Consider the following 24,421-nt stretch of genomic DNA (forward strand, 5'->3'; position numbering starts at 1 on the left):
GCACTTGGAGCTGTCGGGTGTCTGGGTAGAACCGCTCTGGCTTGAGCTGCTCCCGGCTCCCTGGGCTGTCAGGGTGAGGGGAGAAGAGGGACACTTCAAGAGTGGCCCAGAAACACCACCCCCGGCTGCTGCGGCCGGGTTGTTACTCAGAATTAACCGACTTCAGGAGCACGGAGCCCAGCACCCCGGGCAGGCTGCTCCTACCTGCCCATTTCATACACAGCAACGACTGCAGGACTGTGAGCACCGCTGATAAATGGGGCCGCTCCCAGTACTAAAGTCAAAGCAGCATGCATGTTGTTTTATCTCTGACCTAGCCCAGTTTTTCAGCTCATGCTTGGCTTTGAAGCTTCCCTTCCGTTTCATGCATGAGGACAGCTGCAGGCCAGCTCCTTTTTACTCCTTTACACATAGGAAGCATTTGAGTGTAACAGTTTTGCAAGGGGAAAGCTTTTGTGCAGGATTCAACTGTCTGAATCTGTAAGAGGGAGAGAGGCTTGAATTTGTGAGGATGTTGTCAATATCCATCTACAGTTCACACAGGTGCCAGGGCCAGCACACACAGGTTTGAACTTCAAGACAGAGTAAGCAAGTAACTCTCACACAGAACGTTTAACTAGAGGAGGCTAAACATCTCCTTGGAGAAATTCCTTGGAAAGCATTTGGACATTTTCTACTGGAGGTGCCTCCGCTAATTCAAGTCCTCATGCACTATTCCTCTTCTCTACAGAAACACTAAGGAAGAAGGGATTGGGAGAAGTTGCCTCGCTTGGCTTTGGAAATGAGGCAAAGCAGCGGGTAGAGTTTTCACAGCCAGAGCAAAGAGAAGCAAAGCCGTGTTTTTGCAGGTCATTTATTGATTCCTCCAACAAATAAGGCCACGTACACACATACACCTTGTAGTATCTGATCATTACACAAGCTTGGTGAGTGACCCACATTTCATCCTCAGCAGTACAAGTGCTAAAATGTGAGTTGGAGACCCTGATAGCTGCACAGGAGCTGTTAAGTGGAGAGGGAGAGCCTTCAGCTCAGGTTTGGTACTACAAGCACGTTCTGCACTGGAGCAGCAGAGGAGAGTGGTTGTCCAGTGAGGAGGAGCTGGGCCAGAGCTGGGAGTGGAGCGTTGCACAGGTTCCCGGGGGTCAGGATGCCAGCTTGTGCACTGCTACAGTGATGCTATCGTGCTTCTGGATCATGATATTCCTAGAACAAGAAAAGTGCTGAGGCAGTTGAGAAGCCAGCTGAGATGAGGAGGAGCTGACAGGGGTGGGAACCCCAACAGGGGTATAGTTCAGTGGCTGCAGCAACCCCCAGCTCTGTGCTAGACCTGGCGGTCGCTGCATCTCTTCTGCCCACTCCCATGAAGAATCTTGGAGAAGTCTTTGCCTACTACACTGTGGCTACAGCCTGGGCTTTGTTATCCGTGGGGAGACCAAGTATAGATGAAATACAGAGCTGCAGTAACTGCCGCCCCCTGAAAGGTTTCCTACTGCTTTTGCAGTTCCTGCTTCTTGAGCTCCCATTAATCTAATGAATTCACAAGCCTATGGCAGTGACTGCCTTCTCCCCACAGCTTCAGAGATGGGGCTTCCTCCACATCTGCCAGTTTAGTTCAAAGGAGGAGAGCTGCTCTAGGGATCTGGCTCTGGGGTGGGCCCCAGGGCTGGGGGAAAGGCAGAGGGGGTAAAAAGTGGCAGCCGCGGGGCTGGAACCTCACCCGCTGTCCGACTCCAGGCACACCACGGGCGTATCGGTCGGGTCGGAGGTGAGCTTGGCTGCCTGCTGGGCAAGGACGGAGATGACTCCGGCGTGCTCATCCGAGAGGGTTCCTCGGCCTGCGAGAGGGGGGAGATGTTGGCTAAAGCCACGCGGGCCACGCCAGCGCTGCACGTGACGCAGCCCCCCCACCGGGCCCATTTCCCTCTCCCGCGAGCAGCATCTCCCCAGACTGTTGCCCTCAAACCACCAAAAAGCCAGAATTTTATGTGACAGGAAGAGCTAGCTCCGGTTTCCTCCAGTGCGTGCAGGGAAGCTGAGTACCACGGCGCGGGTGGGTGGGTGCTGGGGGGGTCCCTTGGGGACACCCAAAGGTGGGAGGAAGGCTACGATGGAGCAGGGCCAGCCGTCCTCAAAGGGTGGTGGCTCATGCAGGACAAGACCTGGTACCCCCCAAACGGGGAGGGCTCCAGTAGGCCAGGTCCCAGTGCCCCCCCAACCCCCGGGAATCCTTCGTGGGACCGAGCGCCCACCCTGCCAGGGCTCTCCGCTCCAGTGGGGGAGGCCCCGGTACCCCCCCGGCCCCGGCGGCGTGTTCGGTTACTTACAGCCCAGGTTGAGCCCCTGCGAGTCGGTGCAGAGGACGCCCACCACGGCCGGGCTCTTCATGCTGCGGGGAGGGGGGGGGGGGGGAGACAGCGGCGGTCAGCGCCGGGGCGGCCCCGCACGCAAGCCCGGGGCCTCGGGCCGGACTAGGCCCAACTCCCCCCTCACCCCCACCCCGCGGCCCCGCTGGGGCACGGCCAGCCCTGCCCCTGTCCCCCGTGTCCCCCCCCCCCCCCCTCCCCAGCCCGTACGTGTCCTCCAGGTGCTGCTCCAGCGTCCCCTCCATTCCGCTGCCCCCCCCCAACCCCTCCACTTCCGCCCTTACCCGGCCGCTCCTGGCAGCGGCGTCGCCCACGTGACGTGCTCAGACGGCGGCGCCGCGGGGCCAAAAGGCCTGGCCCGCGGGAAGGCGCCCGCCCAGCCCCACGCAGGGTGACCCCGGGGGCCACCCCGAATTGCTCCCACCCCTCCTGCCCGCGCCCTCCCCCCTCGGCAGCCTCCCGGGGCTCCGTGCAATGAAGCAGCCCCTCACGCCTGTGCCGCGGCCTAATTATTTTTTTTGGGGGGGGGGCGGGGGGGTGTTGCTGCAAATCCAGGCCCCACACCCCCTTGCCCCCCACAGCCGCCCTCTTTGTAGCACAGTTCGCGTTTTTTTTTTTTACCCTCCCTTTTCTCCGCCTTGATATCCCTGAGCGTGGTTGCTTCGTGTTTCCCTCCCTCCGTGCCGCACCGCTCGGGGTTCACGCGGCAAAATGAAATGGGGGCGGTGGTTTGGTGGCGGTGGCCCTGCACGGCCTCCCCGGCCGGAGCATCCTCTGGCAGCCGGACCACGGGCGGGGGGATGCGGGGACACGGGCTGGAGCCCCGCATTTACACCGAAAAAGGGCCACACTGGACTGGTGCCTATGGTGGCGGGGGTTGGTCGGAACCCCCCTCCCCTTCTCGTGGGTCAGAGAGATGTTAAAAGCGATGCTCAGCCCAGTTTTCCTGCAAGGAGCTCCCCCACCCCCCCCCTCAAAAAAAAAAAAAAAAATCAAAAAATGAGCCCCGCCGCCAGCAGAGAGTAGGAGTTAATTTATGGTGGGTGCATCGCAAAGCTTGGTGACACTAATAAGGTGCTGGCTGAAGCCATTCCTGACTGTGTCTGGCAATAGATCTTAGCTTGTCAGGTCAGAAAATTAAAATGTTATTGATGGGGGAGGTGAAGCGTGGCAGTGTTTTTTATTTTATATTTTATTTTTCTTTCTCCTTGGTCAAGCTGAGAGCTCTCTCGGGCAGCAGTGAGAGCCCCAATCCCAACTGCCCAGGGGCTCCCCTCTGCATCCCACCCCACTGAATGGCTCAGACTTATATTGCCTTTTTTTTGTATGTTTGTTTGTTCGTTTGTTTTTCCCCCACCTTCTAGGAAGTAATGCAGGACAAAAATACAAATATGCCCTACAGAGGTGGGGAGCTGCATCTTCCCTGTGCTGTTGGTACATTTGCAAGGATACCTCCCCAAAGCGACTGCTCCTGAGCCATTCCCGGCTGCAGGATTTCTGGAAGGAGGAATTTTGGGGAGAGTGGAGATTAATTAATTCAAGCCCAGGTGGAGGAGACTTTAGTGAAGCAGTAGAACAGCTGCCACATCAAAAGAAGTGCTGGTCTCCGGGCAGGGAAATGCCGGGGCTATTTTTAACTAATTAAATAGATGATTTAGCACTGGACTGATCTTCTACAAAAGAAATTCAACAGAAAATCCTGATTAAACCACGTGTCTCCAATCAAACCCATATTTTAAGTTGCAGCCCATAACCTCGGGCCATGTTTCTCTCCTGGGGCTGAGCTCCTCGTCTGCTCCTGGTCCCTAATTTGCCCCCATGGACCAGATCTGATAGGGAGCAGCCCCAAAATCGGGCTCAAGGATGTTTATTCCTCAGTGGGAAGAGTCAGAAGGGAATAAATAATGCTGGTGAGGAGCCCTGATACCATGGGGATGGTACCTAGCAATCCAGGGCTGAAAAAATTCCGCTTGCTGGGTCAGAATTGCAGACCCAGCTTTACTTTTGGGCGAAAATGGAGTTTTATTTCCTGCTCTTGTTGATCAAAGGGTGTTAGCCACAGTCTCTGCTTGTGTGGCCCCAGCCAGCACGGCTGCAGGCACTGGGAGCTTGGTCTGGGGAGTCCAGGACAAATCCAGGTTGGACTGTGGGAGTCCAGGACCATGCATTGGCTATGGAAGGGTGTTTACATTTTTAATTATTTTAATTTTTTTTTTTATTGCTGGACTCCCAAAGGGGCTGCATGGGATGAGGTGGCGGCTGACGAATGGCCCCAGCTCTGCAGGGGCATCACACCGCAGAGGCTGCAGAGATTTCTTGTTCCTCTCTCACCTGATGGACACGACTCTGGGGGCTGGTGGGTGTTTTGTTGAGGCCCCCCCATCCCTGAGCACGTTAGGATGTTGTCTCTTGCATCCTCCCAGGATGTACAAATTAAAAAAAGAAACTGATAATTCCAGCTTTTCCTGCCTTTTTAGCCACTTTAGCAATTCCCTGGTCTTATTCCCTTGTGCTCCCAGGAGATGCACCAAATGCAGTTTGAGGTATGGGGATATACTTCAAATCATAAATCAGCATGATGACACGTTATATTCAGATTCAAACACACCCTCATTACTGAAAAAGATATTATTCCCTATCTGCCTTCTGTTATTTTCACAAATAAATGCAGCTGAGTCTCTATTTCTACAAGATATTTGTTACAGAGCCACATTATTAAGCACTGTGATCTCATGAAGTAGCAGGCCAACTTTATTCTTATGTTTTCTTTTAGCTAAATAATCACAAATTCTTAATTCAGTTCTTAAATACATCCATCAAGGATGAATATGGATATAGAGGTGTACTTGGAAAATCCAGCTGTGTTGGCTTAGCTGAAAAATAACCTTGGGTTGTGAGTGCGGGTGGGAGAGGTGGGGTTTTTTTTCCCTTGCTCGGTGGTTTTATTAATATTTTGTTTATACCATTAGAGATTCAGGCCTCATCTGTTTATTCTGAGATCATCAGGGGGGAAAAAAAAAGCCCATGGTGGCGGAGCTAGAAGGGTTATATAGGGTGGGAGGCGCAGGGCTGCTGCAGACCTCGGGGAGACAGCTCCTGCCCTGGCACCATGGGCCCACTCCTGCAAACCCTCTGCTTGCTTCTGCTCATCACCTCCTGCCCCTGCGCCGTCATCACTGGGGTAAGTTCCAGTCCCATCCCCCACCTGGCTGATTTTTATGTTGTGTTTTGGGCTTTTTTTTAATTATTTTGGGAAATAAGTCAAGAATCGGTGCCTTTTGCTGTTTGCTTTGGGTTTTCTTTTCCCAATTTATTGCTTGTTTTTCCAACGTGTGGATGCTGTTCCCACAGCCAGCCCCAGCACACATGAGTGTAAAGTCACTCCGGTGAGCTGCTCTTTCTGCTTCTCTTCTCAGCACCACGTCAGACACAGCACACAGGGATTTTAGGAAGTTTTCCATCAGGGAAAAAATAATATATCTTTATGGGCATCCCCCAGAGCTTGTTCCCAACCGGGACAAGGGCACGAGCACCCCAGATTGTCTTTTTCCCTTCCAAATGAAAAGAAATTATTCAAAGAGGGGGGAAATGCTGGGATGCAAAGGAGAGGTATGATGCTTACCTTGCTGCATTAATGGGCTTTTGGCGCTCGGCGTGTCTGAGAGCTTGGTGCTGCTGAGCAAGACCTGGACCAAGGGTGATGCTAAAAGCAAGAGGAACAGCAAGTTTTGGGGACAGAATCCAGGCTTTTGTGATGCTTCAGGAGTCCAGATGCTGGTTTCAGCAAAGCTGGGCTTGGCTGAACCTCCTCCTTTTTCCCCTGGCAGGAAAAAGTCTGTTTAAAACCAAAATGACGTGTTTGCATCCCGACTGCCTCTCTACCTCCTGTCTTTTCCCAACTGAGGGGAATTTTGTGGTTGATTTCAGCTGGCTCTTGGCTCCTCTCTTCCCAGACACCCCTTAGAGTCAGACCTTTCCAGCCTGTGATTTTTTTCAGCTGGATCTCCCCAGCCCCCTGCACACACCTGAAGCTGCAAAGCCAGGTCAGGGGGAGACTCTTCCATCCAGGGCCAAATACACCCAGCAGCTCTTGCAATTATTCCCAGGTCTTAAATAGCTCATTCTGAATAATCAGAGAAAAGAGGTTGGATGTGCAGCTCCCTGGTTGCCTGCACCTCCTCACCAGCCCCCTGACCCCGAGTTTGCAGGTGAGGGTCCATCATTGCTGAGATCTGATTTTTAACAGTATTTGGATGTTACAAGGTGCTTTGGATTCTTGAAGAGAATCAGGCTCCCTTCAGGAAAGGGAAGACTCTGCAAAATCCCCTTATTGCCCCCCTGTGAGAGAGCTGCACCCCAAAATTTCGCTCTATCCACTGCCTTCATGTTTTTTTCCCCAGTTTAAATTTCCACACCTCTTCATCTCTACAAGCGATGGGCTTGTAGCTGGGACCTCCTGGGAGAGAGGTGCCCCAAGGAGGGGGTGATCCCAGGGAGGGGATTGGGTGAGCCCCATCAGTTCTTGTTGTGCTGCCAACCTGACGTCAGGAAAACAGGTCAGTTTTCAGAAAATCTGGGGTGCAATGAGCTGCTCAAGTGATGGCCAACACAGCCTGGGGGGCAAAATGGGACCTGCTTGGTGATTGAGGTGCCTCCATCCACCTCCTCTCAATTTCCATGTGTTGTGGTGAGCTGGTGCAGCATTTGCATCTGAGCCTCAGTTCCCCAGTCCTGGGGGGGGAGAGGAGACCATTTTCCATTTTCCATCTGCCTTGGGTGGGAGAAGCTGAGTTGTTGGAGTTACTCTGCTCCCTCCTAACAATAATAATAATAATAAAAGCACTGGGCCTTTGCATTATTTATTGGGTTTTATAGGCTCAGACTGGCGAGGTGTGTGCAGGCAGGAGGATCCGGACAGTGAGTTTCTTCCCTGATGCTGCTGCTCTGACTTAGCACCGATGCTGTTTTTAAGTTGGGCACCTGTAAACTTTTCCTCTGGCGTGCACTTTTCCATCACGGTGTGCACGAGGGATTTCCCCTTTCACCCTGCAAACCCCAGCGCCCCTCATCCAACCCGCGCCCTGCCCCAAAACCTCCCCAGCTTAACCCAAAACGGGAGAGCCAAGAACAACAATCCCCTTTCCCTTAAATCCCCATTAAGGGGTTACACCCAGCAGCTTGGCGTGGGCTGATTTCTCCACTGGCCCCCCCCAGAGGAGGGGTAGCGATGCTTTCCCGACCAGTCACACTAACCCACCATCATCCCTCTCCCCAGGCCTGCGAGCGGGACCCGCAGTGCGGCAGCGGGACCTGCTGCGCCGTCAGCCTCTGGCTGCGGGGGCTGCGGATGTGCACCCCCCTGGGGCAGGAGGGGGACGAGTGCCACCCCTTCAGTCACAAGGTACCGGCTTGGGGATGCCCGGTGGGGCTGGGAGGTGGGGGGACAAGGACCAGGCAAAGGGCACCGAGCTCCTCACGTGGGAGAAAAGCTCCATTAATGCCTTAGGATGGAGAAGGGGTGTGGGGGGGGTTCTGGGGTGTCCCCAACTTTGGACACTTTTAAGCTTCAGCTGGACAGGGTCATCTTGTCTAGACTGTGATTTTGCCAAGAAAAGTTGGACCAGACGATTCTTGAGGTCCCTTCCAACGATGATTCTATGACTATGATTCGGGAGGAGGCTCTGGGCTCCATCATGGTGGTCCCCGAGCTGGTGTGGTGCAGCTGGTTATTATTTTTACACTTTTCAGTAATGCACTAGGAAGAACAAAAATCAGAGGGGCAGAAACTTCTTTTTGTGAGAAGTCTGAGCAGTTTCCCTGCAATTCCTACTGGATAAACCATTTCTGTAATGATTAATTCCCATTGTGACAGTGCTCGATTGTGTTTTATCAGCCTGTTTTTTCCTGGAAGCAGCTCTTCAAGCTGGTGATGGACAGTCTAATCTAGCTGGCAATTAAAAGAAATCGATATCCAGTAGCTGTGGGGGATTAAGGAAGTGGTTTCCCCAAAGTTCAGGCCATGCAATGTGTTTGGCAGAGGCTGAAGCAGATCTGGCTGGAGTCGTGACGTGTTGGATGTGGGGTTTTGGGATGTAGGAAAATGTTTTTCAGCCTCTAAAGTATTTTGAACAACTCCGTGCCTGTCCGCGCCACCCTAAAACCTCGGCATGCCCCATGGGTGCTGCGGCTGTCAACTCGGAGCTGGGACCGAGCCGCCTGGCCCACTCATTTATTAGAAAAGTGCACACCGTGCTGCTCCAAATTGAGCCATAAATGCTCTGCCAAGCGAGGAGAAGCCGAGTTAATGCTGCAGAGCTGCCCAGCGCCGTGATTTCTGTCTGATAAGAAACCCCAGCGCGCTGAGATTAGCCCAAAGCGCAACGCTGCTGCCGTCCCTCCTCCGCGAGGATTTAGCAGCAGCGTCCCGGCCCCGGGGGGAGCAGCCCACTCCGTGCTCTCATATTGATTTTGCATGGTGGGGGCAAGATTTAACGATGCTGTGCCTTCTGCTCGCACACGGAAGGAGCGAAGGGCTTCAGACAGATCAAAAATTAATTTCAGGCATACCCCTATTAAACCTCCGAGAAGGCCCAGAGATTTTCTCAGGCCTTTGATCCCATTTGATAATTTTTTGGTTGCAGCAAAGCCCTGATGCCCACATCTCTCCTGCATTTCTCCTGTGTCTCTCCACAGGTCCCTTTCTTCGGGAAGCGCCAGCACCACACCTGCCCGTGTTTGCCCAACCTCATATGCTCCAGGTTCCTGAACGGCCGCTACCGCTGCTCCATCAACTTCAAGAACATTGATTTTTAGGATTATGCTCCCTGTTTTCCATCCGTAAGCCCCCAGAACCCATTTCTTGCCCTCTCCCGTGGCTGCTGGGTGCCCACATAGCACCAGGGCAGCCTTAAAAGAGCTTTTCCAAGGTAGACAGTGTTGTTATAAGCTATATGTTATATGGGGAAACTGAGGCACAGTTAGGCCAAGCTGCACCAACATGTGGCTTAGCAAAGTTCTGTCCCAGTGCGGAGCAGGACCCGACTCCAACATCCACTGCAGAGGAGTGGATCGAAGGACAGTGTGTGTGGCAAATGCCTGTGGGCTCATAAATCCCTTCCACAAGATGTTGTCTGCATGTAATGGATGCTGTCAGCTAGCGTTCACCTCCCTCCTTTATTTTATACAGTCAGAATCAAGGGTGATGCAATTTGGGAAGAGTGAAAGTAGATACTGAGCACCCAGCACCCAAGAGCTTCCTCCCATGGTGTTTATCTTGGCACATCATAAAATTTGGGATGTGAAGCTGAGCAGCATCATTTCATCTGCCAAAGAGTCTGCAGGCCTGAGCCCTGTGGTGAAGATGGTGGTGGAGTCCTGACTTTAATTATTTTTACACTTTTCAGTCATGCACTAGGAAAAACAAAAATCAGAGGGGCAGAAACTTCCTTTTGTGAGAAGTCTGAGCAGTTTCCCTGCAATTCCTACTGGATAAACCATTTCTGTAATGATTAATTCCCATTGTGACAGTGCCCGATTGTGTTTTATCAGCCTGTTTTTTCCTGGAAGCTGCTCTTCAAGCTGGTGATGGACAGTCTAATCTAGCTGGCAATTAAAAGAAATCGATATCCAGTAGCTGTGGGGGATTAAGGAAGTGGTTTCCCCAAAGTTCAGGCCATGCAATGCGTTTGGCAGAGGCTGAAGCAGATCTGGCTGGAGTCGTGACGTGTTGGATGTGGGGTTTTGGGATGTAGGAAAATGTTTTTCAGCCTCAGCATCTGCCTGAGGTTCAGGCCCCGTATGAGGTTTGGGAGCCTCTCTTTATGTCAGTCAAATTTGAGAGGAGAATGGGATGTTGAAGTGAATTAAATGCGCTAAAATTTATCTCAGACATGTGCTTTCAATTCCCCTCTTAAAAACATATTGTGGAAGATTCATGTATCACTTGAGCTTCCCTTCTGCTTCCTACAGCAACCCCTGGCAATAATAAATAAAAACAAATAAAGAAAAGTAATAAAAAAGAATAATCAGCATTTACAGCAACCCACCCACCCTGATTGGTTTCCTTTCAAGCAGAAGCAGTGCTTAAACACAAAGCTTATTTTCGAGCTGCTCCTGGAAAGCCCCTGGGGCTCGGTGCTGGGAGCCCTGGCCCTTTCCTGTGCTCTGGGCCCTCCCTGTTTGGGGAGTTTTGGTGTGTTTTCGTGGGGTTTGGGGAGTTTTGGTGCTATAGCAGCAACTGTTTCTCTTTCTAAAAACACCAAATGTATGCTTGTGGCAGACACTGTGTTATCGTGGCGGGTGAAATAATTGACATTTGGTGTTTGATGCTGAGTGAAAGCTCTTGCCAGGGATGTGTCCTTGCATAGTTTTACCTGCAGTTTAGCAGAAAAAAAAAACCACTTTTAAGCTGCTTTCAAAGTGCATTTAGGGGAGCAAAACCCAGCAAATCCTTTTTTTTTTTTTTTTTTTTTTTTTTCCCCGTAGAGGTGGAAACCTCCATGCAGGGGGAAAAGCACAATCAACAAAGCAAAAGCTGCACGTCCTCCCATGGGGACAGGGGGAAAAGTCAACACAACCTCGTAATCAGGAGCATGGGGGGGGGGGGCTGTTTGCGTCCTCATGAGCTGCTTCTCCCCCCAACGGCGCGGTGCCAAGTGCCCCTCTCGTCCTCCTACACGTGCATTTCCCCACTCGCTGTTTAATGTTCTGGCTCCAGGGTGAGCCGTGCCCGGCTGCACGAGCCAGCACGGGCTGGGACCTGGCCAGGACCCGGCTGAGGTGGCCCAAACCCGGCGCCACATCCCAGTGATGCTCCCGGGTCTGGACAGTCAACACCTGAAATAACTGCGTGGTATGGTTGCCAACCAGCAGCGTGCAATTCCCTCCTCTAAAACACACATCAAACAGCCCCACTTTTGCACCGGGTATAAATTATCGCTCCCACCCCACATTTCTCTCTACAGCAACTTGCAGTTCCCCCATCTCCAACAGATGCAGCAGCCTTTGGGAAGCTGCTTAGCTACTGACAGGGTTAAGACTGGACTTTGTGACCTTTATATATTTATATTATATATATATAATAATATAAAATTTATATTTATTTTTATTATTTATTGCTATACCACACACTATATATATATCTAATATACAATATACACTATACTAATATAACAGTAATATTATTATTATACCTTTATTGTGTATTATTATATATTAGTTCTTTTATATTTATATTAATTTATTATTTTTATTATTATTTAAAATCTATGTATATTGTTTTTTTAGCTTGGAGTGAGGTTTTTGGTCCCAGCAGGTTTCTGCACTTCTTCCTTTGAACTTTGAACTCAATGTCTGAGACCCAACTGGGATGCGCCTCGCTGCCTTTTTGGCCTCCATAGCCCAACCCCAGCCCCTTCCTGCTCCTGCACCAATCAACCAGACAGTTGCAGCTGCTTCCCTTCCCTCTGCTGAAAAAATCATTATTAATTATTCCTGCTTTACTCCATTACAAGAGCCAGCCCCATTGCAGAAACCCACGCTCCCCCTGCCGCAGAGGGGACCGTCCCGGCAGCGCGGGGATGGAGTGGCTCTGCCCACAGCAACCTTCCTAGATAGTGACAACTGACCAGAAATTCGAAAAATAAAGACAAAAAAAAAAAGGGTCTGTCGGCTTTTCCACACCGTCATCAGAGAAATCCAATGTCCTGCCGAGACACCAGCAGCTGCCACCAAATTTCAGGGGTCCGGAGGGGATGTAGTGGCTTGGGACATGGTGCTTAAATAAAAGCAGCACTGAGCGGGCACCAGGATCCTCATCCTGCCTCGCTCAGCATCGCCCCACGTCCTTCGCGCTCTCCTCTTTGCGCGCTGCCTGGAGCCATTATCGCTGCAGGCGATACCGAGGCACTCGTTAGGAGTTTTAATCTGGTTTTAATGGTCCCCGTATCTCTGGGCAAACCACTCTGAGAGGGGTGAGCGTGCCACAGGGTCACCTCTCCCGCAGCCTGTTTGCATCCCACCGTACTAATTGTTTTTTGCAGATAACAGCGGGCACCGGAGTGTCAAAATGTGGGGATAGCCCACGCGCCCACCTCCCCTGGGGTGCACACGCGCGTCGGCACCCCACGGGAACCCCTTCCCCACCCCAACTGGGGAAGAAACGCCCATAAAGGATGGGGGCGTGGGGGTGTTCCACTGCTTTGGATGTCAAAACGCTTTGGATGTCAAAAAGGCTTTGGATGTCAAAACGAAAAGCCAAAATGATGCCCACAAACAGGCAGTGCCCGGCTGTGGTGAAGGATTTGGCGTGCTAAAGGATGAGAGTTTGGAGGGAGGGGTAGAGGGGGAGCACAGGGGCTGTATTAGGGTGACCGTCCCCCCACCTTGCCAGGTGATGTATTGATGTTAGCCGATGTTTGCCGTGTCTGTCGGTCCCTGGGTGTCACCTGCCTTGGCTGGGTGCCCGCCGGAGGGGACGGGGCAGTGGTGGCCCAGGTTGCTTGCTCTTGGTACCGCAGGTGGGGTGCGTGGGGGCTTTATAGACCACCGGGCGTTTGCCCTGGCAGCCCCGGCACGATGCGGCTCCTCGTGCTTCTCTGCGCTGCCTCTGCCCTCTCCCAGGGCGTCCCCAAGTAAGTCACCGCAGCATCGCTCTCTCGGGCCACCTGAGTCAAGGTGAAGGGGGAAAATGAGCACTCAGAGCCTTTTAATGGCTTTGAGAAGCGGAGCTGAGGTCTGGGAAAGCTGCTGCAGGGGTGAAGGGGAGATGGGGGATCCCGGGAAGGGGGTGGGACGGGGAGGTGTCTGGTTTCTAGAGGTGCTTTGGGGTTTTGCAGAAATCGGGGTTTTGCAGAAATCCCCTAAAACTCGGTGTTTTAGGGGAGTCCGCTGTGCTTCTGCTGTCAGATCAGCACAAATATTGAAAGTGTCAAATGCTGCTTGCAGGAGCTGCAGGCAGCAAAATCCTGGCTACTTTATTTTTTTCCTTGGTGCTTGTGCCAGGCTGCCCTTGGAAAGGGGGGAGAAGCTGAGAGAAGTCCTCAGGGAGAAGGGTTTGCTGCACCACTTCTTCCAGAGTCACCGCTACGACATCGGCACCAAATTCCCACATGCTTTTCCCAACGGGACCAAAGTGGCCACTGAGCCCCTGCTAAACACCCTGGACGTGAGTATTGGCTTTGATCCCCAGCAGAGTAACCCTGGGGAGGTTCATGGGACGCCCATCCCCATGTCTGTCCTGTGCATGGAACAAACCTGAATCATTTTACCCCAAAGCCTTCAGCTCACATCCTTTGTGCCTTCTTGCCCATGCTGGTGGCCCCGGACAGAGCCAGGACACAGAAATGTCCCCCCAGCAGCTCTGTGAGGTGCAGGGTGTCTCCATGAAGAAGGGGACCACGAAGGTTGCAAGCCTGGGGAAGCGCCAGGTTTGGTTTCATGCCTTAAAGGGATCCCTTGGTCCTGCTGCCCCACAGATGGAGTACTACGGGACCATCTCCATCGGCACCCCGCCGCAGGATTTCACCGTGGTCTTCGACACCGGCTCCTCCAACCTCTGGGTTCCCTCCATCTCCTGCACCAGCCTGGCTTGCCGTAAGTAGGGGCAGGCAGGGCTCCCCGTTTTGGCAGAGCTGGGTCCAGCAGCACGTCCTGGGTTTATCACTGCATGATCAAGCCTAAAGATTGGGGTGACATTGCCAGGGGACCAGGGGCCACCTATCCAGTGCAACGAGCAGACCCCATGGTGCTGGGTCCCTAGCACCTGTGAAATGCACTAGAGGGATGAGTATTTGGGGTGTAGGACATACTCGGTGCGGTACTCCAGAGGGTGATGTGCCTAGTGCTCAGTGCCTCAGTTTCTCCATCTGTCCAAAGAGGGTGATAGGTTTTCCTGCAGATCCCTGTTTGCTGGAGGAGGGGCAGGGACATACAGAAAATGCTCACAGCTAAATTGTTCCTGAAAGCAGGATAATAAATGGCAGGTCTAAACAGCAATTCAGCAGGGTTCCTCCTCCCACGCTTCCCTTACGGCTCAGCCTTGCTGAAAGTCTTCATTTCTGATTTTCTCACTTACCTTCTAGAAAACCATCAGATGTTTAACCCATCACAGTCCTCCACCTACAGAAGAACAGGGCAGAACTTGTCTATTCAGTACGGCACTGGTGCCATGGAGGGCACTGTGGGCTCCGACACCATCACAGTGAGTGTCATGATGGCATTTCCAGTGGGGGTCCTTTTGCCTTCTCCACCTGATTAACATTGATATTGCAGTGCCTGATCCATATTTTACAGCATCCTCCTTGTCCCTAGGTTGCATCTCTAGTGGACACCAACCAGCTCTTCGGCTTGAGCACCACCGAGCCCAGCCAATTCTTTGTCCATGTCAAATTTGATGGGATCCTGGGCTTGGGCTACCCAAATCTGGCTGCTGATGGGATCACACCGGTGTTTGATAACTTGGTGAATGAGAGCTTGCTGGAGGAGAATGTCTTCTCGGTCTATCTGTCCTGGTAAGCCATGTGGGGCTGGGGAAGGCAGCAGGTGCAGATCATTGCATGTGCTGGTGGCTCCAGTTCCTCTGCCGTCACTGCTGCCATCCGGCTGTTGTCTATGTGTCATGACATGCAAAGGCTGGGGGGCTCATAGCAGATGGTCACCAGCCTCACTGGGCAGCTTATGGCTTGCAGGGAAACCTCTCTAGTTTCCAGCCACATGCTCCCTTTTTCCCTTTTTCTGGGTCCAAAGGACCCGGCACACACTGCTGTTGTGCCACTGCCTCGCTGATGCTCTATAACAAGGAGGGGAGCAGATGTGACTTCGGCATCGCGAGCAGCATCTCAACCCGTGGGACACACATCCCTGCTGTTTTAAGCTACCTGCACTGAAGCCATGTGGCAAACCCTCCACTGTCTTTATTTTCTGCATCATCCAGCGAGACAACAGGGAATGTGGTCATCTTTGGGGGAATCGATGAGTCTTATTTCACCGGCTCCATCAACTGGATCTCCATCTCTTACCAGGGTTACTGGCAGCTCTCCATGGACGGGTAACAAAACAGCTCTGCTGGTCTATACTCATTTCTAACCAGCATTTCTAAAGAAACCTTGGACCCATCAGCATCAGAGGCTTTGCACTGGCATCTAACACCCCATGGCTGGTGGGATGCAGAATGTTAAAGGGCCAAACTCCATAGTACTTTGCTAATTGCCACCCAAAATGGGGATGCTTTGTGCCTTTGGACACAGCCTAGTTCTTCTCTGTACAAAGCCTGTGCTCTTGGGGATGTCTCTGGTGATGAGTAGAGCAAAATTATGGTCCAAAACCCACTTTTTTGGGCTCGGTTGGGTCCCAACTGCTGGGTTGTGTTCAGAGCTTCAGTGCCCATGTGTGCAACAGGGGCTGTGATACCAGCTGGCATTGCAAATTCCAAAAAGCAAAAGGCTCAAGAGTTACACAGCTTTAACTCTTATAAAAGAAGTTTGAAAACATCGCTAAGATCCAGCTGGTTATTTAACAGCCTCGTGCTTTATCTGGCCCCCAGCATCATCGTGGACAGCCAGGAGATTGCATGCCGTGGTGGCTGCCAAGCCATCGTTGACACTGGCACTTCCCTCGTGGCCGGGCCACCCTCTGACATCAGTAACATCCAGCGGGCAGTCGGGGCCAGGCAGGACACATACGGAGAGGTAAGAGCACCCACAGATTGTTCTGCTTTCCCTGGAGGCAGCCTGGCACTGCCAAGCCCAGCGCCAAGCCTGCTTCCACGCACAGGGAAACCGCACCTCTGCTCATGGCAAACCAGCCTTGCTCCTCTGATACCTCCCACAGAGATCACCACGACACGCTCCTAGTTTCTAGTTTATACTGGTGAAAGCAAACCCCCTTCACTCCTTGCCCTGTGAACATGTTTCCCACCTCAGAGCCTCTTCCCTCTGCTCTCTGCAGTACCATGTGAACTGCAGCTCCATTTCTGCTATGCCCGATGTCATCTTTGTCATTGATGGGGTTCAGTATCCTGTGTCTGCCCTGGCTTACACTGAGCAGGTAAGGGGGGAATCAGGTGGTCCTGGTTTCAGGACCCTCTCTCAATGTACTTTTGCTTTCTCCAATGGCTCTGGTTGCCTTGGCTCCTCCGATTCCTATGGGAGACAGGGGATGGTTGGCCATGGGCCTCCAGGGAAATGCAAGAAAAAATACTAGCCCACATTTTCCCCATTTGCCTTTTCTTGCTCAAATGCAGAACAACCAAGGCCCTTGCATCAGTAGCTTCCAGTACACCTCTGGGGACCTCTGGATCTCAGGAGACGTCTTCATCAGGGTGTACTACAGCATCTTTGACCGGGCCAACAACCGTATAGGACTGGCCAAGGCTATTTAGATCCACCACGATGCCAGCGGTCCTGTGGTTTCATCATGCAACCAGATCACAACCATGTTTTTTTGGTGTAGCAGGAGATACTGAAGGAATCTCTTGCTCACACACAAATAAAGCATTGATGGTTCAGAGTTGATTGCTGCACACTTATTTGTGATAAAATGGCAGTAATTAGGAGGGAGCTGTCATATACTTGATGCTTTGTGGTGTCTGAGGACCATTTTGTCCACGTAGTCTAGACTAAGGCCTTTGGGAGGTGCAGTCATAGCTTGCAGGGTCTGAGGGGTGGGCCCCTAGGAAGTGAAGACTGGCTCTTTTATCTTTACATCAAGTGGGTGATTCTGGAAAACTCAAATTTCTATCCAGGGAGGATGAACTCACCATCCCAGACACAGTTCATCTCAGAGCAGATCCCTGCAGCCCCACAATCACGTCCCACCGGTGGCTCACCTGGTGGCTCCCTGTCCCTGGGCTCACGGTTTGCCCCCGTGTCCCCTCCGTGGTGTCCAGTAGCCCAAAGACATCTCAGGGCAGTGACTGGCCCTGGAAGATGTGGCTTGGCTGGAGATTTCCCTTGGAGCCCCCAAGGGAGCAGGGCAGGTGTTGGCTCTCATCCAGGGTGTGCCCTCCCATCATGAGGCTTTTACAGAAGTGCATGCACAGCTGTGCATGTGTAGAGGTGATGCCTTATTTCAGTTTCTATAGCTTAGATCAATCCAGTTATACTTAGTAGTTTCTCCATAACGAACCTCAATTAAATGCCCCTTTCCCAATAATGAACCAGTCTGTTCTATGAGGTGGTCACCAAGAGCCTGGAAACACCACTTAGTCCTCAGTTATAGTCTTTAGTACTGTGCAAAAACCCCACCAAAACCTAATATATTTATTTTATGATCATTTTCCCTCGCAATGATCAAGATGATTTCTTCTCTGATTTTGTTTCATTCTTTTAAAGTCACAGTTCCCATTTTTGAAAAGGAAATTACCTCCATCCATATAAAATCCTATTAAAAATGGAGGCTGCCTCTTTCCTCCCGAGCAGCTGCAGTGAAAACACTCAGCAGGCGGCTGGGAAAGAAATCCAAGAGTCCCTGCTGCTTCTTCATTTCTACTGTGCTGGGGCATAAGGGGCTAGTTGCATTATTTATTGATAACTGAGGCTCCATCACTGATGGGGCCCAGAAATTGCTTATCTGATTGGAACAGCAATGTGAAGGGAGAGATCCAGGCAATTGAGTTTGGAAATTAATTTTTCTCTCCTCTCACTGTGCAAAAGTTGTCCTCTCTTCAAGCTGACTAGAAAAGAGTATATGATGTGGGATGGTGGATATATGATTTATCCCCCTCCCCACCTCTGAGCTCACACAGCCCTGGCTCAGTCAGCCCCAGCGTGTGGGAATCTCTTGTGCCCAAGCACAAGAGGGACCCAAGCCTGCATTTTTGGGCAGGTGGGACTTTACCATCAGCGACCCATGGACCAGCCCCTGCCAGGATGGACAAGAGCCAGCAAGAGCACCCAGGGGCTGTAGCTGTGCTCTCGGTGCGTGGGATGGCAGAGGGAAGCCGTGTCCTTGTCCTGGCCAGGACCAGCAGCCCAAATGCTGTGCCAGGAGGCAGCTCCTAAACCCTCCTGGCACGGTTATTCTGCGCCAGTGCTGAGAGTCCCCGGCAAGTGCCACCCTGCAATGAGCTTCCTCCATGAGAGCATCCCCCATGGCCAAAGCATCCCTTCCCACAGCTGCGGTTGCACAGGCAATAAAAAACTAAATTAGCTGAAAAGCTTCCAAGCATGAATTAGAGAGGGGGAAACACATGTCGGGACAGTCTGCGTCCAAGGAAATGTCTATCCTGGAGTGCCATCTCGTGGCTGTGGTGCCAAAACCGTACTCCTGTGCCTTGGGGACATGCAGAAATAGCTGCCTGGTGGCAAAAGGATGTTCCAGGGCTTGCTTGGAAATTTCAGCCCAAAGGAGGAGGGAAACAATTCTAGCTGAGAAATATTTCACATGTGGCCACAGGTCCCAACTTGCTCCAGGGATAAAAAGCAGCTGGGACGTCTTTCTGATAAAGCAAAGAGGTTTCTTGTCTTCATATTGGTTTTGGGGGTTTGTTTTTTTTTTTTTTTTTTTTCCTGTGGCAGTACAAAATTTCAAGTGGGAATTCAGCCTATGTGCTAGACGACGTGACAGATTGGCTCATTAGGGCTTGTCTCAAGAATAGTACACTTAATAAGAGCCTTTTATGGATTTCATTGAGATTTGGGCCTGCATTTGGGAAGGTACTAAACTGCAAATTGTGGGCGAAAATGGGTTTTATGGAAGGTTTTTATCAAGCACCAGCTGGGTGTTGACACTGTGTAATTACAGCCTGGTTTTCCTCCTCTTCACTTTAGGATAAATTGGAAATAAGCTAATGTGTCTGGAGAGGTTTAATGCCTCTGACCACATCCTCATAGCATAAACCAGGGATCACCCTCAGACCTGGCCTCCCACAACACCTCAAGTGCTGGGGAAACCCTTGCAGAGTTTGTCCTCAGCTCACAGATCTGGAGATCTGTCATGTCCCATGTCTCAACCTCCCCCTCCCCCCCCCCCCCCCAATTCCTAGCTGGGGACCAGCTCCCATGGAGCAGCACAAAGCCAAGAACAAAAAGTTAAGTCCGAATAAATAAGATTTTCTGCATGCCAGACTTCGAAGCATCTATTCTTTTATTTGAGAATAAAGTGTACAAGTTAATAAGAATCAGGTTGTTCATCCTTCCTTCCATCCATCCATCCAACCTTCCATCCATCCATCCATCCATCCACCCATCCCTCCATCCATCCATCCATCCATCCATCCATCCATCCATCCATCCATCCATCCATCCATCCATCCATTCATCCATCCATCCATCCATCCATCCATCCATCCATCCATCCATCCATCCATCCATCCATCCATCCATCCATCCATCCATCCATCCCTCCATCCATCCACCCATCCCTCCATCCATCCATCCATCCATCCATCCATCCATCCATCCATCCATCCATCCATCCATCCATCCATCCATCCATCCGTCCACCCCAGCACTATTTCGGTCCCTGTTTGCTAAGGGAGCAGGAGCAGTGAAGATGTGCTCTTAGCAAGAAGTCTGAATATTTTCCAACCCAAATCTTTTCGCCAGGGTTTCTCATGGTGACTTCCAAGGAATAAACACCAAAAGTGCTTCAGCTTTGACAAGCTGAGAGTGAAGTTTGGGGAGGAGCATGTTAAAAAATGAAAGAATGTAAAAAGTTTAAGATTTCTACACAAAAAGGCGAAAGAACCTGCTGTAAAATAAAAATAGCTGCTGGAGAGAATTGAGGGGTGAATGGGGAGGAGCTGGGGTCTCCAGCTGTGCCCAGCTGTGCCACCCCACATGTGATGAGAACTTGAACATGGTGGGAAGGAAATTAAATATCTCTCACAGCTCCTCCTCCTGTCCGGGATGACAGTCTCGGGGTTGCAAGGGATGGGGTGAGGAAGAAGATGGTGAAGGGATGGGATGAAACTAGGGAGAGCAGGCAAAAATGGAGATTTGTCCCAGTGGGAAAAAACTGTCCTGAAGGAGCTGTACTGGGCATGTCCCGGATCCAACTCCCTGGGCTTTGAAAGACCTCATTGCAGAAAGACAGTCCACAAAAAGACCCCAAAATCAAAATAACACACCCCGCCCTGCCCCAGACCAGGCTTTCAGGATTTCTGCCACAGGGAAAATCCCAGCAAGCCCAAACTCACATTTTCCACCAGACCAGGAATTTAAAAAAAAAAAAAAAAAAAAAAAAAATTCCATCTTTCACAGCTCCTTCTGAATGAAATCGCAAACCAGAGATGCTGGCACGTTGCGTAATGATCGTGTCGAACCTTTAGGAGATGAGACATCAAGTATAACAGATGTGGGATATAAAAGCGGATGTGTAGACACTGTATGAAAAACTGTGATTTTAATGTAGGCAGAAACATCAAAAAAAGCCAAGTGAAACAGTGAAGTCGGAACAAAATGTTTTTGTCGGAAGAAAACCTGCTGGCATTAGAAAGAATGGCAAAATGATCTGTTGCTGGTTTCTCCCATCAAAATTGCCTATGGAAATTTGCATGTTTTAGAAAACCAGAAGTGCCTTTTTACAATGTGAAGACAGGCTGTTGGGAAGTGTCAGCCCTCGATACTCTGTGCCCCATTTGCAGCAACGTAAAGGACAATAAAAGCTACAAGGTCACCATGGCTTGTCCTCAGGGGCATTTGTACACCAGATAACCCTCGAGTCAAGCATTTGTTGTAGGAGAAATCCCCTTCCCTCTCTCAGAACACAGTTTTCCACCAGAAACCCCAGTGGACCACAGTGTCCTGGACCTTTTTTGGTGGCCGTGTCACCGCGACCAGTCACCATCCCTCTCCTCCTAATCCCCTCACCTGGTGGCTTGGTCCCATCCATCACTGCCCACCCTGCTGTGCCAACCAAATTGTTTAGGCAGGCGGACCAGGGAACTCATCCATCTAGAAATATAACTTTTACATTTTTCTTGCCAGCTTATTTTTCAGCCAGAGCAAATCTGGGAATTGGTCAGCCCCAGATCCTGAGCAGTGGGTGGGGAGGAATTATTTTAAATGGATTAAGAAAAGTAGGGAGCTGGACCCATCTTCATCCCTGGACAGCTGGGTACTGCTGAGAAAAGCATTTCACATCATTTTGCTCTTTTTTCCTCTCCAGTAAATGGGGGAAATTTCTGTATATGGGGAACTCCACTCTGATGCCATGGACAAAGAAGATAAATGACAAACAGATGAGCATCAAATAATAAAAAACAGACTGATGGACCAGGAAGAGAGATAAGAAAGATGGTATTTATTTGAATAGCCACAGGCAATCAGAGATTGAAAAATATCTAGGAAAAAAAAAAAAAAAAAGCAGCAGAACATTTGGTTTAAAAAAAAAAAAAATCACAGCGTGCAGATGTTTTATACCTTATCCAGCCAATCCCACCTGACAGTGCCCAGTCCCATCATGGCCTTGACCATCATTTTTTGGCTTTGTCTCGAGGATAACCCCCATTGGTCTTATTGAGTGACTCCATGCTGCCATTCCCTGTCACCACGGTGGTGAGGAGTCGCTCCACCTCCCCAGGCAGAATTTGCTTCTCTTCATTCTCTGTCTCCCTGTGGTAGAAATAGTTGAAGTTTGAGACGATGACGGGGACGGGCAGGGCAATGGTTAGTACCCCTGCAATAGCACACAGAGTCCCCACGATCTTCCCACCCAAGGTGGTGGGACACATGTCTCCGTAGCCAACGGTCGTCATCGTGACCACAGCCCACCAGAAGCCGTCGGGGATGCTGGAGAAATGGGACTGTGGCTCATCCACTTCTGCAAAGTAGACAGCACTGGAGAAGAGGATGACGCCGATGAAGAGGAAGAAGATGAGCAAGCCCAGCTCCCGCATGCTGGCCTTTAGGGTCTGCCCCAGGATCTGCAGCCCCTTGGAGTGCCGGGAGAGCTTGAAGATGCGGAAGACCCTGACCAGCCGGATGATCCGCAGGATGGCCAGGGACATGTTCTGCTGCCCGTTGAGTTCGCTTTGCTGGATCAGCTCGGTGGTGAGTGTCACAAAGTAGGGGATGATGGACACAATGTCGATAATGTTCATGATGTTCCTGAAGAACTCGGTCTTGCTGGGGCACACAATGAACCGGACAAACAGCTCAAAGGAGAACCAGATGATGCAGGCAGTCTCTATGACGAAGAAAGGGTCTGTAAAGGTACTGTGGGCCAGAAAGGTGTCTGTCAGATTCTTAGAAAGCTCCTGGGTGGACTTATACTCTCTTTCCTCCCTGAACTCTGGCAAGGTCTCCATGCAGAAGATGATGATGGAAATGACGATGACCAGGACAGAGACCAAAGCTACACCCCTGGCTGCACTGGAGCTTTCAGGGTACTCGAAGAGCAACCAGAATTGCCTGTGAAAGTCATTGGTTGGTAAAAGGGTCTCGGGGTCCTTGATGAACCCTTCATCCTCCCTGAACTGGTCCATGGCTTCATCACCCAGCTCGTAGAAGGTGATTTCATCAGCAAAGACGTCGATGGGAACGTTGGCCGGGCGTCGTATTTTCCCACCAGACTGGTAATAGTACAGGATCCCATCAAAACTGGGCCTGTTCCTATCAAAGAAATATTCATTCCTCATGGAGTCGAAGTACCGCATCCTCTTTTCTGGGTCTCCAAGCAAGGTCTCAGGGAACTGGTTAAGGGTCTTGAGCCGTGTCTCAAACCTCAGCCCAGCGATGTTGATGATGACTCGTTGGTCCCCCTCATCCATGCCCACCCTCTCCCCCACCAGGTGCTCACTGAACTCGGCGGAGAACCTGGAGAAAATGGTCTCATTGTTGGCGTTTTCGCTGTTGATGAGGATTCTCAAGTTGGAGAGGAGGTTGGCGCAGCTGGGATGGCCTTTCCGTGACTGGCCAGCGGGGCTGAGGTCATTTGAATAACAGGGATCCTCCACGATCTGATCAGCGTTGTCAAAACTGACTAGTGCCACCTCCATCTCCTTCCAACTGGACACGTCCATCATACACTAATCAGATTAGCAGCATAAATCCCCGGGTCGGATGCCGGCAGCTTGTGTCTTTCCCACGCTATGAGGATCTGCAAGTGAACAGACAGGGAGACAGAGCTGAATTATGCATATATATCCCTTGGCTCAACTGAAAAGAGTAGAACAAACCTGAAGTCAGAAAACCCTTTATTTTTTTTAATGGAAACATTTATTTCATTGACTGGTAAAAGCCTTATACTTCCAGCAAGTCGTTCATCTCCAGATCCCACAAGCCCTTTTGTCATGGCTTCATTATCATCATTAAATTTCCCAATACCTTTTACAACACTCAAGGATAAAAAGTCAGGCAGTAGCAGAGGATGGGGGTGAACCCAGGTGTCCCACCCAGCCATTCCCCAGCAATCCCAGCCCCCCAGAGCAAGGGATCAATTTCAGATATTTCCAGGTGTGTGTCCAGAGTTTGGAGCAGGGTTTGGAGGTATTAAACATGGGTGTCCTGGTTAGCAGCAGCCTCTGCTCCAGCTGGGAGAGGCATCGGGTCAAACTCCAGGAGCTGCTGGGCATGTTGCAGCTGGGTCAAGCGGAGTTCCGAAAGCAATTCCCAAACTAGGGACCACACTGGGATTTGGGGAGTGCAGTCCATGAGGAAAGCAGGAAAGAAGAAGGAGGACATGTCCACCAGCCGTGGAGAACCCCTTTGCTGCTCTGCACGAAGAGGGGTACAAACTGGGACCCCTTGTCTTGATCCAGACTTTGGCATGGGCAGTGGGTGAGGTGATGTCCTCCAGAGCTCTCCTAGACCTCCTTCGTGGTTGACCTGATATTCCCAGCCACAGTAAGAAGATGAAGACTAAACATTCAAGTCACTTGGAGAGTATCTTTCAGGCCAGGGGTGGATTTTTTCCCAATCCAGCTCTGTCAGGCACTCGGCAATGGACATCACGTCCCCAAAATACTTCTGGGTGCTCATCTTCCCAACATGCTGCTGCTGTTGTACTGAACTCAAAGGCAGAGTCAAAGAGGAGCCCAGGGACCAGGCCACGTTATGGAGCTGGGAAATTACCTGTCCTGCCTCAGGGAGAAGCACGAACAGAAATTAGAGGTT

At 51.1% G+C, this 24,421-nt stretch overlaps 4 protein-coding genes across 5 annotated transcripts; 2 read left to right on the forward strand and 2 right to left on the reverse strand.

Annotated features, from left to right (window-relative positions):
• Positions 1-837: 837 nt before the first annotated feature.
• LAMTOR5 (late endosomal/lysosomal adaptor, MAPK and MTOR activator 5) lies at positions 838-2,688 on the reverse strand. 2 transcript variants are annotated; one of them, XM_042800027.1, is made up of 4 exons: positions 2,651-2,688; positions 2,328-2,389; positions 1,721-1,838; positions 838-1,206 (listed from the first exon to the last, which is right to left on the reverse strand). In XM_042800027.1, the coding sequence occupies exons 2-4, from the start codon at positions 2,386-2,388 to the stop codon at positions 1,146-1,148; spliced, it is 240 nt and encodes a 79-aa protein (XP_042655961.1). In that variant the 5' UTR covers position 2,389; positions 2,651-2,688; the 3' UTR covers positions 838-1,145. The 2 variants fall into 2 exon arrangements, with proteins under 2 accessions (XP_042655961.1, XP_042655960.1); XM_042800026.1 differs by having other exon boundaries at positions 2,577-2,660.
• A 2,787-nt stretch (positions 2,689-5,475) lies between these two features.
• On the forward strand, positions 5,476-10,028 carry PROK1 (prokineticin 1). Its single transcript, XM_042800073.1, has 3 exons — positions 5,476-5,547; positions 7,642-7,767; positions 9,060-10,028. Exons 1-3 carry the CDS (start codon positions 5,476-5,478, stop codon positions 9,177-9,179), a joined length of 318 nt encoding a protein of 105 aa, XP_042656007.1. The 3' UTR covers positions 9,180-10,028.
• Positions 10,029-12,941: 2,913 nt separating this feature from the next.
• Positions 12,942-16,743, forward strand: LOC104369246 (embryonic pepsinogen-like). Its single transcript, XM_032988930.2, has 9 exons — positions 12,942-12,997; positions 13,368-13,530; positions 13,841-13,958; positions 14,447-14,565; positions 14,676-14,875; positions 15,298-15,411; positions 15,907-16,051; positions 16,311-16,409; positions 16,606-16,743. Exons 1-9 carry the CDS (start codon positions 12,942-12,944, stop codon positions 16,741-16,743), a joined length of 1,152 nt encoding a protein of 383 aa, XP_032844821.2.
• Positions 16,744-21,587: 4,844 nt separating this feature from the next.
• On the reverse strand, positions 21,588-23,404 carry KCNA10 (potassium voltage-gated channel subfamily A member 10). Its single transcript, XM_042800048.1, has one exon. It carries the CDS (start codon positions 23,329-23,331, stop codon positions 21,781-21,783), a length of 1,551 nt encoding a protein of 516 aa, XP_042655982.1. The 5' UTR covers positions 23,332-23,404; the 3' UTR covers positions 21,588-21,780.
• Positions 23,405-24,421: the final 1,017 nt, after the last annotated feature.

The sequence above is a fragment of the Tyto alba genome, unplaced genomic scaffold, assembly GCF_018691265.1.
Source record: "Tyto alba isolate M040663 unplaced genomic scaffold, T.alba_DEE_v4.0 Super-Scaffold_30, whole genome shotgun sequence".
Taxonomy (NCBI): domain Eukaryota; kingdom Metazoa; phylum Chordata; class Aves; order Strigiformes; family Tytonidae; genus Tyto; species Tyto alba.

Excerpts from the sequence above, each read along its gene's own strand:
- PROK1 (XM_042800073.1), top strand. The coding sequence starts at position 5,476 with ATGGGCCCACTCCTGCAAACCCTCTGCTTGCTTCTGCTCATCACCTCC. Across the intron at positions 5,548-7,641 it reads CCTGCGCCGTCATCACTGGG|GCCTGCGAGCGGGACCCGCA; the intron begins GTAAGTTCCAGT and ends CCCTCTCCCCAG. Across the intron at positions 7,768-9,059 it reads GCCACCCCTTCAGTCACAAG|GTCCCTTTCTTCGGGAAGCG; the intron begins GTACCGGCTTGG and ends GTCTCTCCACAG.
- LOC104369246 (XM_032988930.2), top strand. The coding sequence starts at position 12,942 with ATGCGGCTCCTCGTGCTTCTCTGCGCTGCCTCTGCCCTCTCCCAGGGC. Across the intron at positions 14,876-15,297 it reads TTCTCGGTCTATCTGTCCTG|CGAGACAACAGGGAATGTGG; the intron begins GTAAGCCATGTG and ends TGCATCATCCAG. Across the intron at positions 16,410-16,605 it reads CCCTGGCTTACACTGAGCAG|AACAACCAAGGCCCTTGCAT; the intron begins GTAAGGGGGGAA and ends GCTCAAATGCAG.
- KCNA10 (XM_042800048.1), bottom strand. The coding sequence starts at position 23,331 with ATGATGGACGTGTCCAGTTGGAAGGAGATGGAGGTGGCACTAGTCAGT.
- LAMTOR5 (XM_042800026.1), bottom strand. The coding sequence starts at position 2,611 with ATGGAGGGGACGCTGGAGCAGCACCTGGAGGACAC. Across the intron at positions 2,390-2,576 it reads GAGCAGCACCTGGAGGACAC|CATGAAGAGCCCGGCCGTGG; the intron begins GTACGGGCTGGG and ends CCCTCCCCGCAG. Across the intron at positions 1,839-2,327 it reads GCAGGGGCTCAACCTGGGCT|GCCGAGGAACCCTCTCGGAT; the intron begins GTAAGTAACCGA and ends CCCCTCTCGCAG.